Source organism: Haliotis asinina, chromosome 8 (assembly GCF_037392515.1).
Source record: "Haliotis asinina isolate JCU_RB_2024 chromosome 8, JCU_Hal_asi_v2, whole genome shotgun sequence".
Taxonomy (NCBI): Eukaryota; Metazoa; Mollusca; class Gastropoda; order Lepetellida; family Haliotidae; genus Haliotis; species Haliotis asinina.
In genome coordinates, this window is record NC_090287.1 from 12,466,186 (window position 1) to 12,485,536 (window position 19,351).

Below are 19,351 nucleotides of genomic sequence, written 5' to 3' on the forward strand. Positions count from 1 at the left end.
AGATCTGCTGGATAAAATCATGAAAGAAATTCACATTTTAGAAAGGTTATACATTGAATTAGATTGTCATAGTGACATGAATTTTGTGATGTTATTTTAATTTCCACTTGGAGATTCTTAATTCAAATAGGCACCAGATATGTTTATCTATTGCCAAAGGCAGTGATGACCTGTTACTATGGTGATCATTGCATTGTGTTGCCATCCTATGTGATATGAACATGACTACTGGGTATATACTGCATCAGTAGGCAAGATATAAAATTATTATATGTATATATTGTTGATATAAATACCTATGCTTGGTGTAAGATTGGTTTCATCTGACAGTTTGATTGTCAAGATAATCTTTTGAATGAAAGTGCATGTTATGTGTTACATACACATCTTATGGTGCAATTAATTTCTAAATCACAATTTGTTCATCACCTTGTGAAAGATATGGCTACATATTTGCTTTTGAAATAATATCTATGTCCAAAGTGCTGGTTACTGGTACATATAATTCTGATTCCTTACATAAAATTGTGTGGATCAAGCACCATTAATCATGTATGCCTAAGGATTCTTTTCATTGATGTTTGCAGGAACTACATGTAAAGCCATTTCACAAAATTTGTGCCATTATATTGATAAAAAATGGTGTAAAGTCCAGTCCACTCATTGGATTGATAGGGCATATACATATTCTATTTGCTTGTATGTATCAGGGCCCAAATTTTCAAAGCTCCCTTAGCACTAAGATAATTGTAAGTGCCGTACAGTAACATTAACTTGCAGCAATCTTAGCGCTAAGAGCTTTGAAAATTAGCGACTAGAAAATTAGTTTTATTCTTGAAGAGATGTGTGTGCATCAAAGATCACTTTGCACATTTGGCCTGTTTCATGCTCATTGTTATATATCACAGGTCTATATCATATACATGTATAAGAAACAAAGCCTACTTATATTCAGATGTTACCATATGTTTTAGTCCTCTCAATGTGGAATTGCATATGTTCACTCTTTGTGTTCTAGCTGAATTGAATTCATTGACCTAGCTTGTTCCAGTGAAAAGATTTGTTTGTGTAACTGTTGTGGTTCCCATTACAATCAAACATTAGCACAACCTTATCTTCCAGTATGGGGAGATTTGTAACATGCATAATCTTTATTGTGAAGCAGGATTGTTTGAGCTTTTGAAAATATATAGAATTATGCTTGAGAGAAAAGATCTCTTTGCCAATCCCCAAAATACAGTCAGATCTGTCATTTAATGCTTTTGTAATGCTTTCTAATACGTCATTTAATTCTTTTTAAAATACTTTCTGACTTGTTCATTGTTAATGCTTCTGAAATACATTCTAAACTGTCTGTGTTTAATTCGTCAAAAAGTACTTTCTGGGGGTTTTTTTTGTTTCATCTTTGAAAACACGCTCTGGTCTGTCAAGTTCTTTAATATATTCCGCAATATCCAGGGTCTGGTTTCACAAAATGATCTTTTGGCTGCAATTGTTTTAAGTCTTTGTTTATAAGGCATATATTGCTTGTGGGCCTACTCGAAACATAAGATCGTGGGTTCAGTGCCTGGTTTCACCCCAATTATGGTTAGTGGTTCGTCTGTATTACATTACTGCTTCATGGATTTACCACAGTGGTAAATGTTCCATAACACCTTTATTACTCATCTGGAAGAAGTGTAATATGTTTATGGCAATATTGCACTAGTGTAACACCGCCAGACACATGACATCATAAGGTTTCAGTTATGACGTCACAATGCTAGTACTGCTGTCGCAATGGTACTTGACCTTCTTTGACTTGTGGAAAGCCGAGAGTCATGCTAAGAGGTGTGAGCCGCAGTTTCCATCAGTTTACGCTGGCGAGTAATAAACAGAATGCTAAAGTTGCTTCCATGAAATACCAAGAGTGAAAGAGAGTTTGATACCAAATCATTAACTTGTTTAATACAAATGGTATTATGTGGAAGGTTGTTTAGTATCCTCTGTATATCACGTTAGTCTTTTCCATTGCATTAAGCTTCAAATAGAAGATATATAACTGGAATACTGTTTGAAACAGCATTAATCCCAACTCATTCACTCACTTACCAAGTCTGTCTCACAGTCCCTGAACCACATTATTTTGCCGAATGCCAAGCCTTCCCTTCAGTGCTAAAGCCTTAAGGGAAGCAAATCTAGATTTCCTCAGGTTCTGTATCTTTGGTCTCCCTGGGGCTCCTTTTCAGTTAAAATTATTTACATATTCAGAGATTAAGCCTTAGTCTATCAGTCACCCATTGTGGTGATTTTGGAATGGTTCCTGAAAATTCTGTACATTTCTGTCTCAGGCAGTGATTATTGAAAGGGGTGTTTTTCCTAATGCTAGTGGTGCTATAGAATATGACATGTTTGTTTCATTTAGCTGAAACATGCAAGAATGTTTATCCTATTGACTATACATGTGTCACATGGTATTGTAATATTAATATTAATTGAAAATCTGTACTCTCGGTACTGTTCTGAGTCAATTATACAAGTATTTCCACTGGACTGAGTTTTGTGGCTCCAAAGGTTTGAATTGTTAAGGTATACTGGACAAAATAAGTTAGGGATGTTGGAATTTTTAGGATGAATATTTTATCATTTTGTTAAGAAATACATAAATCATTATTCATAATTTCAAAATTTACATATATCCCTAACTATTTTCGTCCAGTATAAAATTGTAGATTTCAGCATAGTGAACCCATAGTCAAAATAGAAAGTATTCAATGTCCTGTTCCCTTACTGTTTTGATGTAAGTACACTGTTAGTGAACTATATCTTAGGTAGAGTTACCTTCTATGCATAGCAGTCTTTATTGCTTGTACGTAGAGACCTAGTGCTGTTGGCATGGATGGACACATTTACATTGAGATGCATTACACTCCCATGCTCTTTTGTCTTTCATTTTCCACTGTTGTTGCTTGCTGATGTCCACTGTGTATATTCACATTTGTATAGGTTGTACATATAGACTAGGTTTAGGCCCTGTTGTAAATATCAGTTTCACAGTTTCTCTTTCATAATCCAGATAAAAGAAAAGTTCAAATTGTGAATGTGCCATCTTTCACCAGCTTTCTGTTTCATACTTGTGATTCTGCCACTGTACTACAAACAATCATGCTCAACAGCATTCAGAACCTGATTGATAACAAAATACAACCTGCCAGTACCTGAAAATAACTTGTTTGTCCATCCATTTGAGACAGATTCCATTAGGTGGTAAGGGAAAATAGTTATGAAAGTAGTATGATTGCACAACTTGTGAGGTTGATTATACATGTATTTGTTTGGGAAGTGTGACCGAATGATTATCAGCTAAATGTCAGCACACTGACATGGCAAACCTAAATTTCTAAGTCTTCACCTTGTGTTACGAACTGAGGGAATGCTTGTTATCAGGTCTAGTATGATGTCATTTATCTTGCGGACAACGATGAACATTTCATGTGTTACTGTGACAGGTGTAAGGATAGGTGTGCCTGGGTATAGAATGTGTCAACAGGTAGAGATGGCAAGATCAGCTTAAAACATTTTGTGTGATATGCCTTGAATTTGAGTGAAAGATTTAGTTGATAGACCTAAATGTTACCATTATGCGATGTCACTTGCAAATGTGTCCAGTAGGTCTAGATGGTGAATTGACTATAGGTAAGTCATCAAGGTATCCTCCCCAGGTTATTTGTACAGGCAACTTGAAGCATCTTGCCGTGAGGTGTGGCATCTTGTGACTATATGTGATGAGATATAAGATGTCAGGAATGTTTTGATATCCGAAGAAGACAATCTCATTGTAAACTTGTATTTCTTTGGGTTGTAAGATGTCCGGGGTAGAAACAGGAAAGTTTCCGATGGTCATTTCAGCAAGTTTGATACACTTCGATCAGTTCCAACAATCACCGACTGTTGAAGATGATTAGAATGTAATTGTCTTAATATGGTACATGGGGTTTTTTTGGGTTTTTTGCAGGACAGGCAGACTTAATATATTGTTATGCTTGGTTAGTAATCCAAGATGATAAAGAATTTGAAAAAGTTAAGGTTTGAGTAAGTTTGACATTTCCAAAGTACAATCTTTTGAAATGAAAGTTTTAACCAAAATACAAAAAGAAATGTATTCATCCAACACTTCTTATTATTTGTTAAAAAAATGTAGCAATAATAAACAAAAAGATATTTCTTTGTCCATCAAGAAGTGTATATAACTATGTTTGAATTGTTAGGAACATTATTTGTCAATTGTTTCCATTGTGAACTTTTCAAATTTTTGTTATCCAAATAGCCTTGTTTCAAGGCTGTACTGAATGTTAAGCCCATGCATGTATAATAATTCTTTCCTTTAAAGTCTTAGTAAGGGACCTGTGCAAGTCTAGTATATTCTCGAAGAGACCAGTTTTGCTGACATATTGTCAACTGGAATAATCAGAGTATGAAATAGATTATATTTTCATCTCTAATGACGGAAAGTTAGTATTTTCATTGAAATCAGATAGTACAGTTTCTACAGGTTGGATATGTGAACTTCAAACACATTTTAAAGCAGTTCATTGAACCAGTATGTGCAGTATTGAAATGACTGCAGCTTTGCATGATTGATATGAACATAAATGTCTTGGCCTTTGCTGTTTATGTTCACATGGAGAACAGATAGTATGATAAGCCTGGGGGACCTCCATGCCCCACAGTGTTGTATTTTGATGTATCACACACTGTCTACACACTTATTGGCATAGAATCAGTATATTGATATTAAGTCATCAATCTTACCTAGTCAACGACTTTCAAATAAATGACAATTTTACATTTTTGCTTTTAATGCATCTGGTTAAATAGGAATTGACAAATAGGACCATTTGCTATGGAGATAATATTTTTGGTTTATTCAATCACTTTGTAATTAACTGTAATTGTGTGTATATTTTTATGAAAATTGTGTAAATCATGAGTCGTATCTAAATTATCTTTATCAAAATATTTTCTTTTTGCAGCTTTATGTTTTAATGAATTGTACAAAGGTGTTGATGTACCATGCTGTTTGGTGCAGAGTGCATTGTTAAAAGCAATCAAATTCCCATATGGGTTATTGTGATGCAGGGGAATGTAATGTTGATATTGAGATTTTTCTGTACAGTTATTATGTGTCCAGTGTCTGACAGGAGCTGCTCTCATTCATGTTCAAGCAATGAGTAGGGTATGTCTACTGTGAAAACCCATCACTGGAGGTTGTCCAGTCAGTCCTGTGTTTCCATAGGAATAAACCATTCATAGACCAATAAACTTACCAATTATAAAAGCAGACTTTGTTTTGTCTTTTGTGTCAGAATTGGGAAGGAAGGTGTTAATGTTTAAACAAGGTCACCATCAGGCCAAATTAAGAGAAACATTGGCTCTGTACTTTTGGCATTCAAGGGCACAGTTTACACTGAAGTACCATGGGGAGGTCGAGCAGCCTTGTGATTGTTTTAGCGTTCTCTCTTCAGACCAAAACCTTGCAATGGTTCACCACATGTGAGCAACGTGTGAATCTCATTTAGGGTCAATGTGTTGCCAGAGATGGGTTTAATCCATGGGGCATTCTAAGGAAGAATTAAAGGACATTATCAACTAACCCTTGTCATGGAAGGGCCTAAAGATATGGTGTGGTGGTGACTTTTTAGTCATCATATCCCAATTGTGTGGATTAATGCTTCTGTTGTCAACCATGAGATTATCTGGTATGACAATACAGAGTATGACAGCAAACATTTGTTCTTCAAGAGAAGATGCTTCATAGATAATTGATGCTCATTTCTGATGATATTAGGTACTGGAGGATAAGCATATCAGTGGATGCACAAGTAGTCCAGTAACTCATTTTAGGCTGTGTCCCTTAAGAATTAATCAGGAATTTATTGGGATGGCATGTATTTTTGTCAGACTGTACAGCACTTTCTGCATTCCCATAACCCTGGCAGTGGAGAATAGGATAATCATTCCTTGGCAGTTCATTGATGACAATCAGTGAAGATCCCGGTTAGAATTGATGGGAATATTGCCGATTGTGGCATAAAACTAAATTCGCTGATGGATGACAACGCTGGGCCTGGATGTTCTCAAGTCTTTATTGCCCAGAGCAATACCATTGATTCACTACCATCTAGGTAAGGAACATGGATATGAACTCCATCAATTTGTCTCTCTTGAACTCAAGATTCGGACAAACGATCCACCTGTTACACGTGGAATTCACGCACTCCACGATAAATTGCGGATAATTTCAATGCTGAGAATTCAATGTTTCATTGACAGTGTGAGAGTGGTACACCAGAAAAATTCTGATGTGACCGTCAGTGGTGATTCATACATTTACAATCATTGAGATCTGTGTGATTGGTTAAGTTCTTATATGTGCATACTTTCCGACATGGTTCACATTCACCGTTTCCTGATTTCAAGTAAATTCATACTTAATTTTAATTTGAGTTTTGGCTATTGTTTTGATCAGAAACTATTGTATTACAGGCATCCTACAAAACACAACGTGTGTTCAGATTGCTGCTTCACTACTGTCCGTGTGTATATATCGTTTTGAACTAAATCCAGCTAATTTTGTTAAGCCATTTGCAAGCATGGACGAGTGTTGGTTACACTCTGAAAACGTGAGACTAAACAGTGTAGGCAGTGGAAACCACAGCGGCGTGTAACGCTAAAAATTGCCATCAAGATATGTGCTGTCACTAACGGGGTCTTAGCATTATAGAACCGTGAAGGTCCCGGGATAGAATAGGCCTTCAGCAAACCATGCTTGACATAAACGGAGACTCTGCTTGTCGTAAGAGGCGACTAACGGAATCGGGTGTCAGGCTTGCTGACTTCATTGACACATGTCATCGGTTCCCATTTGCGCAGATCCATGCAGTTGGTCACTGGATTGTCTGGTCAAGACTCGATTTTTTCAGGCCATATAGCTGGAATATGGCTGAGTGCGGCGTAATACCAAACTCACTCACTCACTGTTAGCAATATATAACTCGATAGTGCTAAGACACCGTTAGTGACAATACATAGATGGCCGTTTTTACTGTTTTAGCCTTACAAGCCCCTGTGCAACAAACCATTTGCTCTTGCCCATATATATATTCTTACTTACTCACGTATGTTTTCCGCGGGGACGTACTTTGACTTCGCCATAACGTTCTGTTTGTATACAAACTTATCTGTATAGTTGACAAACATCCGGGTGAAAATAACTTCACCTTTGAACGGCGAACCCCAAGGATACAATTAATAGGCCTACACGCATTGCCAAACTAAAAGTAGAATCACTCTGGCGGTTTGTAGGGTATCACTTTATTGCATCTTTTCAGGTAAGTTTCTAGAAGCCCGCTGGCTACCTAGAATAGGTCTGCCTTTGTTTGGGTTGTGCGTTTCCTGACTGGCGTAAGGCTTCACTATAGCGAAATTAGGTGACACCCGGAAGTTCACTTTCATTACACATGGCGGACGAACCTGACATTCGCAACGACAGCGAGTAGTTTAAGCAGAGATGTTTCCTCTGACCAACACAACCGAGAGGAGCGACTATATCTGCATCTGATAAGGTAGCTGAACAAACTAAACCCCACGATCGATGCAGTACTTGCACATCACAAATCGCTATTCATGTCGACCGTACTGCCTACTTCGTACCAGCATGGCGACAGGCTGGTACAACACGATATAGTTAGCTGATGTCTCTTAATGCATAACTCACATCGATACACAAAATTACACTGTGGGCAGGATCGGGTAGGCTATTCACCAGCACACACTCACCATGCATATAAACGCACTTCTTGTCAAAATGCATAACAAAGTCACGCGGCACGTGAACACTGTGAAGATGCTCCCAAAGTCTCACCGCTTGCAGCTAGAAAACATGCCAAATCCATATCGTTCCAGTAACCACTGTTTTATGTTAGATCTTATTTAGGTAGATATATTCAAATGAATGTACGGGAAATTACACTAAACAAAAAAAACCCAACAACTTTAAAGTACATTTAATGGATATAGATTCTACAAATGTTTTGAATCCGCATACGTCCGTGTTGACAAAATGTATTTTGTTTGTCTTCTTTCAGCTGATGTTTGTATATAAGACGATTTCACAAAGGCACCGATATGAAGCGACGACTCCCCAAAAGCAAAAACGCTGGTTCGTGTCTATTAACCTATTAACCCCAAATAAGAGATTATCAGTTTCTGTTTACAAATATCGGTACATCTGAGAAGCCACGACACGCTGTGCCGAGTTGCTTCCCCTTTCTAGCTGGGGCAATACCAGCAATGATTTAAAGCTTTGTACCCAATTTGAAAGCAGAATCATTTTCACATTAAAATCATTTTTTTTTTTCGTACTCGGACCTTCATTGAGATGGCATTTCATGTTTAGTTATTTTTGCCTGTATGGTTCATTTTAATGTACTTGCAGAGCCAGTGAAATCGCCAAAGGCGAAAAGAGCCCGTCCATTCTTGACGGGCGAGGTACTCCAAGACACACTGGGGAAGAAATGGCGTCTGTTATCGGAACTAGCTGAGGGCCACATGGGACCTATATACGCAGGTAGTTTTCTCGTTGAAATTTATATCATGCTTTTGTTTGAGAATTTAAATACTTTCTGTGTGGTTAATTTGACCTGGAAACAGTACGGATTTCACATATGGTAAAAATATGAGCTCGAAACAATAGAGCTGGTGAGCTTGAGAGATAATAGAAGTCAGATGTCAACCCGGCTTGGATTGTTGTGCCCATGCTTATTATTGGTCAGTGACCCAGTCGGTCATGTCACTGTACCCCATCGGAATGGGTCGTTTGTCATGCCACCACCGGCTTGCTCTCCTTGACCAGATCGCCTTATGTACATGCAGGTTGTGCAAAATATAGTGTTATGCATACACTAACGTATAAACTACTGAGGAAAACAAAAACAGGCATCAAACTGTGAATGCTGCATTATTGTGTACTGAGAAATTGCGCTTACGTTCCCAGTGATGTTATCGTCGGCGCCTCATCTGCACGTCACCTGTTGTGAGACCATCGCAATATATTAAATACCGTTTTTAATACCTATCATATACATCATAACTTCAATAAACCATGGATGTGTGCTTCCTTTTGCCTGGTCTCCTGACTAAACTAAACAAGATATCTTAATTCGTAATGATTGATGTCGAATTACATAAGCCCCAATTTTCAAAATTTTTTTTTAATGCTTTGAATCTTTTTTTTCAGCGACATCCGATGGTGCTGCATCAAAGTCGGAAGAAGATGTCGTCAAAATTGTGAGACTTTTAACATTGACTGTTTAGGGTAGCTCTCTGAGTATTGTTTCTTTCCTAAAGTGTGCAACTTGTTTGGATAATGCAAGAAGGCTGTCCTCAGGGTCGTTCCCAGGAATGTTAATCATATAGTGGTACCATGGCAACCCAGCTGTGTAGGCATATGGACCATGCAGTTGGTGTCATTTAGCCACTTAATGCTGATAGTGCATGGTTGTTGATTCAAGATGTGGTTGGTGTGTATTATCCATGGATATTAGCTGTTGTGTTCTCTCTTTAGATTGACTGTGGTATGTAAGTGAGAACGTCCGGTTAATAAATGATATTTTTCCAGTTATTAATATATAAATTTTTCCAGAATAGTAGAAAGCGTGAGCAATAAATCAATGAGTTTTGTACAAGGCTACTTAGAACATTATAACAGCTATATCACTGCTGTGATAGTTTAAAGGGCATAATGAATCGGAATCGGCATCTAGTAGGACAACCTGCAACTGAAAATGCCGATAATGAATGCTTGGCAGCCTGCTTAGCAGTATTTCCAAGCAGGTCAACAACCAAAAAACGTAACCACAAACACACAAATCCAAACGGACTCATGGTGCGATCTTACTGGAGGTAAAACACTCCGGGCAATACACCAGCAGATCCAGATTAAAAGTGAGTCTAGCTTTACGCCGCAATCAGCAATATTCCAGCTATATGGCGGCGATCTGTAGATATCGGAGTCTGGACCAGACAATCCAGTGATCAACAACATGAGTATCGATCTGCACAATTGGGAACCGATGACATGCGTCAACTAAGTCAGCGAGCCTGACCACCCGATCCCGTTAGTGGCTTCTTACAAGCATAGTCCCCTTTTATGGCAAGCATGGGTTGCTGAAGGCCTATTCTAGCCCGGAACCTTCACGGGTTAACAACAGTTAAGCAGATGCACAAAGTGTCTTTGTTCCATCTTAAAAAGTACATAGGCTGTGACGAACCTTGAATAAGGTGCAAGGTATAGGTTTGTTTGTAGTATGCACTATATCGGGACACATTTATTCTTTATCGCTGTATTAACGAAAAATGTAAGTTACAGACAACACGACGCAAGGGAAAATGGGAATGTTGGCAAGCACTGGTTTGCAACAGCCGTTGTGGCACTGCCTGGGCTTTATTTTTCAGGAAATAAAGAGCAGTGGCCACCTGTTCAACGAGAATGTGGTTTACCAGGGAATGGGAGTTGCCAAATTAGGTTTGTATATGTTGATATTCCTTCAGGAGAGAGTTGACCATCGGGGATGAGTTATATTGATGAGTGCATAGTGTTTTACGCCGCTTTTGGCAATATTTTAGCAGTATAACGGCGGGGGACATCAGAAACGGTCTTCACGTATTGTAACCATGTGTGCCATCGAACCTTCAGCGTGACCAGCGGATGCTTTAACCATTCTTAGTTGATGAAATGTTAACCATTCAGTATTGATGATTGGGAAATGGTTTAATAGCAGAGTATATATTGTACACAGTCTCAAGTCAACTGACATGAAAACGCGGAGGATTTGCTCCCAAAATGAGGCTCTGTTCTGATGTCCTCTATTGCTCACAGTGGCTTTATAGCAAAGGGCTTATTGTGTATTTCAGATACACACTAAGCAATGTGTTGTGAGTTAAGGATCTACAGTAAAGAAAAGCACCTATCGTCAATACTTGACGAGACACTGGTATTTTTCAGCAGTCAGCGACGAGTATTGTTTTTGCTTCGCTTTTAGCAATATTTCAGCAATACCACGGCGGTGAACACTAGAAATGAGCCTTAGACAGTACCCATGTGAGGAATCAAACCCAGGTCTTCAGTCAGACGATCGGTCGCTTTAACCAGTCGACGCTTTAAGCGATCAGCGACACGAATAACGTTCCATCACGTATCTTACGTGTCCGTGTAGCTTATGTCATATACGTGTTCATATTACAGCTAAGAAGTGGACTAAGGATCGTGGCTTGTCCTATCTAGGGATCCCTGCACCCCGGGGGCAGGGGATGCATAACCATGAGGGTGAGGTCTACAGGTTCCTGGTGTTGCCGCGGCTTGGGACTGACCTTGACACGTTGCTGGGGACAGGGAAGATGCTGGCATTCAAGGACGTTTCCAACATGGCCATCGCTCTGGTACAATAAACCTTAAGGATTTCCTTGCCAGAACGGACCCACCCAGCACACCCTGCTTGTCCAGGGAACAGTGCAGTAGGGATAAAGTGTTGAGTGTTGTGGTCATGTGACTGGGCGTTATCATGCCCACATGGAACGTGAATTGAACCTGCTGATGGGCAGCGGAATGTCCTAACTTCTTCAGTCACTGTCGGTTCATTTTATCTCTTAACGCAAACAATTTGACGTTTGACTTTTTAAACATTTTCTACACCAGTTCCAATAATTACTGAAACGTTTTCCTTGAACCTACTGACGGGCAGCGGAATGCCCTCACTTCGTCAGTTACTGTCCGTTCTCATTTTCGCAGTTAAAGCAAACGATTTGACGTTTGACTTTTTAAACGTTTTATTTCACACCAGTTCCAATAAACTTTGAGCATGTTTTTCTTTCACCACTTTTGCAACCCCATGATGCCCTTAGAATTTTCTGTTTTTAAGTTCAGTGGGTTACTGACTGAGTATTGTCTTGTTTTAATTCTTTGTCCCTCTAAGGAAATACAAAACATGATGAATAATCAGCGAGTATCGCCAGTATGTCATGACTTTTTTCTGTTTGTTAGGTGTCAGGATGTATGGGATGTTTACTGCAGATATGATGGGATCTGTTTCCATAAGCTGAACTTATCTACCATAAAACTCTAAAGGAAGGTTAACACTCGTTTTTCTCTTCAATCACGACAAACCCCCATTTCTTTGCCTCTCCTTTATGCAGATAGACTGTCTAGAGTATATTCACGAGCACCACTACGTTCATGGTGACATCCATCCCGCCAACATCATCGTCGACGATAGCAAAGGGACTACTGGCAAAGAGAAAATGGTTAGTATAAGGGTCCACCAATAGACCAGTAATAGCTAGTTGCCCGCAGTACTCTAGTCTGTATGTTTGGGTACCGTCCCGATCTACCTTTAGAAAATCAGCTGTATTCTAATCGTGTGAACTGTGATCCGTTTTGAAATTGAATCCATACTTGTCCAAAGAGGCCACCAACGGAATTGGTGGCCAAGTTCCCGTAATTAACACATATCTTCCGGTCTATGTGCCGTCGGTCTATAAATAATCAGAGTGTGGATCAGACAGTCCAGTGATTGACATCACGAGCATCCATCTGATGTGTGCACGACTGGATTGTGTTTCAGACCCGTCCACACAGCTGTAATATTGCGTGTATTATAACTGTGTATTATAAACCAGTATCTATACCTTGTTCACAATAAATGCCCACTGTAATACAGGTGGTCTTTTGAAGGGTTGCCAGGGTTACTTATTTTTCCAGGTGCACCTTATCGACTACGGCTTGGCAAAAAAATACATGGTAGATGACAAGCACAAGTCATACCAGGAAAGCAAGTTCCTGCCGGATTGCCCCACATTGTACATGGGCGTGGATGGGCACAGAGGAGCCGGTAAGCCAGTAATCGTCTGACAGTGTACAATGCCCGCTGCCAAGATCAGAGTTGGAATTATTCTTCAGCTGTCAATGTCGAAAGACTTCCGCTGACATGGTTCATGCACGTTATCGTGTCTCTCTTGAGTAGGTCCATGTCCACAATGAACTGTAGGATGGAGCATGTCAGATTGTGTCTCAACAGACCATTACCATGCAAATCCCGACCGTCGCACTGATTGAGAACAATCCCTTAAGATGTTCTCAAAATTTAATAACGCCATGAACTGACTGTCATCTTTATGATTACAGCATCTTAACATAATATCAAAATTGGTGAAGTAGGGTTGACATTTCACTCTCCCTGTTTGTCATTTCTGTCTGACGTGACAATACCTAATATGTGGAATACTAATCATGACAGTATTTTGTAGCCCTCGTCCATAAATACTAATCATGACAGTATTTTGTAGCCCTCGTCCATAAATACTAATCATGACAGTATTTTGTAGCCCTCGTCCATAAATGCTATGACGCCTCATCGAATGCTCAGGATCTACACCGTTCTGTCAGGACATGCAATCGGTCATCCATATGTCTATCTCCTGGGTTATTCCCAAACTATATGGTGTAACAGTTTCCCCCGACAACCCTGATTCCTGCTATAATCTCTGATCTGTCCACAGATCAGTCACGACGTGGGGACCTTGAGATGCTGGGCTACTGTCTGCTGAAGTGGCTAAGTGGCAGACTGCCCTGGGAGGACAAACCCCAGGACAAGAACTATGTCCGAGATTCAAAAATAAAGTAAGCTACAAAAATTATATATTTTTCAATTTTATACAAAGGACCTTAACCCTGCCGTATGTGTTGTTCTAAAAGCAACCAGTAAAACGCATAGGCGATTTCATTATAAGTAACTGAATTCTGACAAATAACCATGACTTTCATAGTTCATCTACTAGCCTATCAGTATATTAACTAGGGTCGCCTGGTGCCAGTAATTGAGTTCTTGGTTTCCACGCACATTTGATTTACTGTATTTACTGGGGACACGTGTTTATTTTAGACTTAATCCTGTAATACATGCTCTTTTCTTGGATTGGGTCAGGTTCAAGGAGGATATAGCATCAAAGTCGGATTCACTTTCATGGATAGATGACCCGCAGGCAAGAGGTACTGACATTTTTCAAGCAGAACCTATGTATCTGGTGTACATGTATATCCAGTGATACTAACACGGGCTTGTCAAGTTAAGATCATCAGCACAAGAGGTGTCATCCTCTGCACTTCCAGAAATCTACAGTAAACGATATGTGAGCCCTGGAGATAGTGAGGATTTAAGATATAGAACTACAAGGGTGAAATTAACACGGCAGTCTCATATTTACCAACTAAACTACTGTGCTGGTTGTTTATACGACAAGTGTCACTTTGAGTTTTTTCTTTTTGTATTTTTTTTATGTTTTTGTTGTAATTGTTTTCTCACTAAAACCAGTTTTTCATTATCAATGTTCCCGGCGTCGTAAACATCACTTTATTAGTAAATATTAGTTGTATGAGAGAATGACAGATCGCCTTGGAAACATTATTTCAGATACTGAATGAGTCGAGTCAGTTTTCATTTTAGTCATGCTGAGACATCAGTGATGATTGTCATACCGAAAGTAGGATTTGTATCACAACCATCGGAACCCTGCTATGATAATCTGGCAAGGTACCTTTTTGTTTGTTCCAGGAGTGTTGTTGTCCTACTTTGACTATGTCTGTGGTCTAGACTATGAGGAGAAGCCCAGCTATGACACTTTGAAGACCTTACTTCAGGATCTTGTCAAAGGGCCAAAGAAAAAGGAGACAACAGCTTCTGCCAAATCCAAGGGTTCCAAGGCTCGTCACAAAACCCCAGAACCCCAACCCGTTTCCGATATATCTAAACCAACTGCAGGTGTGAAAACAACCAAGACAAGTAAAGCTGCAGGCGCTGGTGTATCAAAGGAAACACAGGTTGACGACCAAATAAAATCCCCAAACGGTAAATCTCCAAAACAAGCTTCCCATGCAAAAGAAACGAATCCTAAAATAAAGAGGAGGAAACCCGTAATGATAAGTCGAGGCAGTGGGAGGGACACGGGCGAGAATTCTAAACCTGATAAAAAACACAGCATGAAAACGAGGCCCACCACGAAGATTACCCTCAACGTCGGAGGTACAGAGTTTGTGACATATTCGACGACTCTTCAGAAGTATCCCTCCAGGCTGGTCGATATTGCACATGAAGCTGTAGAGCATCAAGACATCCCTTTCATTGATCGTGACCCGACATTGTTCCCATACATCCTCAACTTCCTGCGCGACGACGGGCAGACGACACTACCTGAAACCACACAGGACCTGAGAAAACTGCGCCAGGAAGCTCGCTACTTTAATCTCACGAGTCTAACGGATGAAATCGACCGTCTTGTTTTAGAATAGGTCAGTATATACTGACGTTTTGTTTTAAAGTTTTGATGAAACAGTATTGTTCATGGCTTTTAGCCTTGATAATACATCTGCCCTCAATTTTCGATGAAGACCGATCTTAAACGTTTTGAGGAGAACCAGATTGTTGCTTATGAAGACTCTTACAATATTTCAGATAGCCCTGTATTGTAAAGTACGCTCTCAGAACAGGGTTTATAGTTATAGGGAAGGGATATGGACATCATACGGTCATGGTAAATTCTGACCAAAACAAAGCCTAATTTTATGAAGTACACTGGTCAAGTTTAACATAGAATGGGTGGGTCAGTGTTTGCCAAAACATTATCATTCATTTATACATCATATTTTAAATACATGTGGAGCATTCCCGCTCTTTTTTATATTTTGATGTACATTTATTTACATGAATCCCTCGCCAATTTGTATCGCTTGATTCGCTTGATTCCTCTCTGTCCCGAAATATGTTGGGGAGCTGGAACTAGGGTTCACAACATAAAGAATACAAGTCACAAATGAATTTCGTCACATATACTGAACCGCAAAAGAAACGCGAGACATGTAATAGTCAACAGTGTTTTAATTTCATTAACACATAGGTAAAAAATGATACATGATTAGTTCCTCAGCTAGCATACACTATCACAATGTTGTGTTTTCATGAGAAAATCTGGCACAAAGTAGTCATGGCATGCTTATTACCGGGTATGCCCTCCCTGACTATTTAACACTGCCATACAACGTCGGTACATCGAGTGAATGAGGCGGTTCACGAAACCCATCGGTACTTGTGCCCACACTCTGAGGAAAGCTGCCTGCAAATCAGCACGAGTTGTCGGTCTTGGAACCACCTGGTTCAGACGCCTCTGGATGTCATCCCAGAGGTGTTCGATTGGGTTCAGATCTGGACTGAGGGCTGGCCATGGCATGGTTCTGATGTTGTGCTGACGTAAGAAGTCCATAGTTAGCCTAGCTGTATGGGGACGTGCACTGTCCTGTTGGAACACGTGATTCCGGTGACGTGCAAAGAATGGTACGATGTGAGGTCTGAGGATCTGGTCGATGTACCGCTGAGCTGTGATGCCATTCCCTCGTCCTGCACCAAAATTTTGAAACATATGGGGTCCTATCCTCTGATCCAGCCCTATTGCACCCCAAACCATGATGCTTTGACCACCCCATGCATTTCTCTCCACAACACAATCGTCTCTGAAACGTTCACCCTTCCTACGCCAAACCCTCACTCTACCGTATCGGCCCTCATTACGAAAGACTATTGACCTCCATTGTCGATGCCGCCAGTGCTGGTGTTGTCTAGCCCATTGCATTCTTGCTTGACGGTGACGGGCGATGAGGATTGGCCCTTGAGCAGGACGACGGCAACGAAGATTGTGTGCTGCAAGGCGCCGTCGTACTGTATCCTCGCTGATGGGTCTCTGTCGGGTGCCAATAGTCTGTCGAGCTGTCAAGGAGGCTGACCTGAAGGGATCTCGAAGGTGTTGCCTATGGATGAAGCGGTCCTGTCTCGGAGTGGTCACTCGGGGGCGTCCAGTGCGAGCATGGTTTGCAGTACTGTTGGTGGTGTTTGAACGCTGTTCAGACGGTGGATGGTACTGACGTGGACATTGAAAACGTCTGCTGCTGTCAATCGTGGCATGCTTGATTCTTCCAGACAACAACTGCCAAAAGTCTACTCTCCACTCAGTCTTATACCCAGAGGCAACATGAGATGCACGTGCATTTTGGCTACCTCTAAAAATGTCTGCAACCTCTATCCATGGCGCTCAGATGTGCTCCGTTTTGGCGTTACGTTTCAGGATCCTAAGGTTACTTCCTGCAGTTGTTGCAGAAAAAAACTTTTTTTATGTCTTGAGTTATCTACAGTTTTATTTTCAATAAATTTTCACTACATTTTACACTTGAAAGTACCGTTTGGAAATTTCGCGTTTCTTTTGCGGTTCAGTATATTTGATAATTGTGGGACAGTCGGTGGGTGTAGTCGGGAGTGTTATTCAGTTAATGCTGATGACATGTGAACTATAAATATCAGCAAATATACTGCATAGAATTATATTTTATGTCAGAGTATGTTCCTGGTGGTGTGTTAGTTTTATGTTCACGTTACCGTTTTAAAAACGGTTTTACAAATCTCATATAACATGGTGACAATACAGTGTTTTAAGTATTATGACAAGATGGTATAGACTCTGGTACTGTTGTGAAGACTCTTGTTTGACAATGACATCATTATTACCGTAACGTCGCATCATTATATGAAAAGTTGTCATCCATAGGGTATCTTGCTGTTATAGTTACTCACCAGCTTCTAAAGCGCCAATCAAAGCATGGACTGATGACAGCCGAGGGAAATATTGTCCTCAGCAGTGTGCCATAATTGTTCGTCATGTTCTGTGTTCTAATTGTTTTCTTGTCCATGGAGATTCAATAAACAGTGTGAAAATAAAACATTTCGTTTATACATATCATATTTACATTGTTTAAGGTAGTTGGTTCATGAGACCCTTCCTTTGTGGAGCGGGTTGGTGGGGTTGCCTAATAAACAAAACCTTCGCTCGTCACGCTGAAAATCCGGGTTCGATTCTCCTATCACTGTGACACGGTTTCGATTCCCGTTATGGGTATAATTGGTGAAGCCCATTCTGGTATTCCCCACCATGATATTGCTGGAATGTTGCTCAAGAGGTGTAAAACCATAATGGCTTACTCATTTGAGAAGGAGCTGTTTCTTAGTGAACAAACGTGAATGAATTTTCTAAGCATACTTGAGTGAAAATGTTAAAATGTTTGGAGATAAAACAGCTGATTCCATAACAAACTAAATGACGTGTGTGTGTGCGTGCGTGCGTGAGTGCGTGCGTGCCTGTGTGTGTACTTAACAAACGAAACGCAAGAACAGGTTCATTTGTCTATTACTGTAAAACCTAACGCTATATAATTCCCGATTTCATTTGATAAATGAAAACGAAGTTGTTTTTTTCTCTCAAGTATTGGCCACTACCATGGACGAACAGTACTAGAATTGGAACGATGAAATCGAGAGTAACGCCACTATCAACATAACATTAACAAAGTTTATTTGTGTCGACTAGTAGTGCTGGTGACCTTGCATGCATAACATCAGTTTGGGACACTGAATGAACAAGTCTCTCGAAGAAAGCTGGACATAAATTGTTTCATTCTCGCATACCGGTGCCTATGCCTCGTTCCTCCCACGGTAGACCAGTGATGGTCCGGGGTAGAACAGGGCTTAAGCAATAAAAGGCGACTCTGCTTGTCTTAAGAGGCGACTAACGGAATCGGATGGTCAGGATGGCTGACTTTGTTTACAGCTGGAATATTGCTGAGTGCGACGTAAAACTAACCTCGATCCGAATACGACAAACGTGCCATCTTCTCGTTCTCCTCGAGTCGAACGCAAGCTAGATGCTCTATTTGATTTCATTGTAATGGGATCCGTGAAGATCCGGGGTAGATCAGGTCTTCAGCAATCCATGCTTGCCGTAAAAGACGACTGTGCTTGTCGCAAGAGGCAAGGCTCGCTGACTTGGCTGACACTGGTCATCGGTTCACCATTCCAAAGATGGATCCTCACGCTGTTGACCACTGAATTGTCTGGTCCGGACTCGATTATTTACAGTCCGGACTCGATTATTTACAGACCATACAGCTGGACAAGTACTGAGTGCGACGTAAAACTTAAACTCACTCACTCATTGTAATACCTAAGACACAATAGCTATGTACCTTAGCAAGGTTTACACAGGACAGAACGACTCAAAATTGCGCATTATTTTTCAATTCAGCATGGCCGCATGTATAAAACGATGAGAAGCAGAATTCAGAATTTCAGAAATTGGAAATACAATACAGACCCAACTGTATGGATTAGAGCTTCCTTAATTCGTGAGCCTTTCATAGCGCGGCCAAGCCATAGGTTAAATTGAG

General features: G+C 40.2%; 1 protein-coding gene across 2 annotated transcripts; it reads left to right on the forward strand.

Moving 5' to 3' along the window:
- The first annotated feature begins 7,251 nt into the window (after positions 1-7,251).
- On the forward strand, positions 7,252-17,851 carry LOC137295460 (serine/threonine-protein kinase VRK1-like). 2 transcript variants are annotated; one of them, XM_067826842.1, is made up of 11 exons: positions 7,252-7,370; positions 8,127-8,200; positions 8,477-8,608; positions 9,278-9,327; positions 10,495-10,564; positions 11,285-11,478; positions 12,232-12,339; positions 12,797-12,926; positions 13,594-13,714; positions 14,019-14,083; positions 14,646-17,851. In XM_067826842.1, the coding sequence occupies exons 2-11, from the start codon at positions 8,167-8,169 to the stop codon at positions 15,377-15,379; spliced, it is 1,638 nt and encodes a 545-aa protein (XP_067682943.1). In that variant the 5' UTR covers positions 7,252-7,370; positions 8,127-8,166; the 3' UTR covers positions 15,380-17,851. The 2 variants fall into 2 exon arrangements, with proteins under 2 accessions (XP_067682943.1, XP_067682942.1); XM_067826841.1 differs by lacking the exon at positions 7,252-7,370 and adding an exon at positions 7,473-7,604.
- The last annotated feature ends 1,500 nt before the right edge of the window (positions 17,852-19,351 follow it).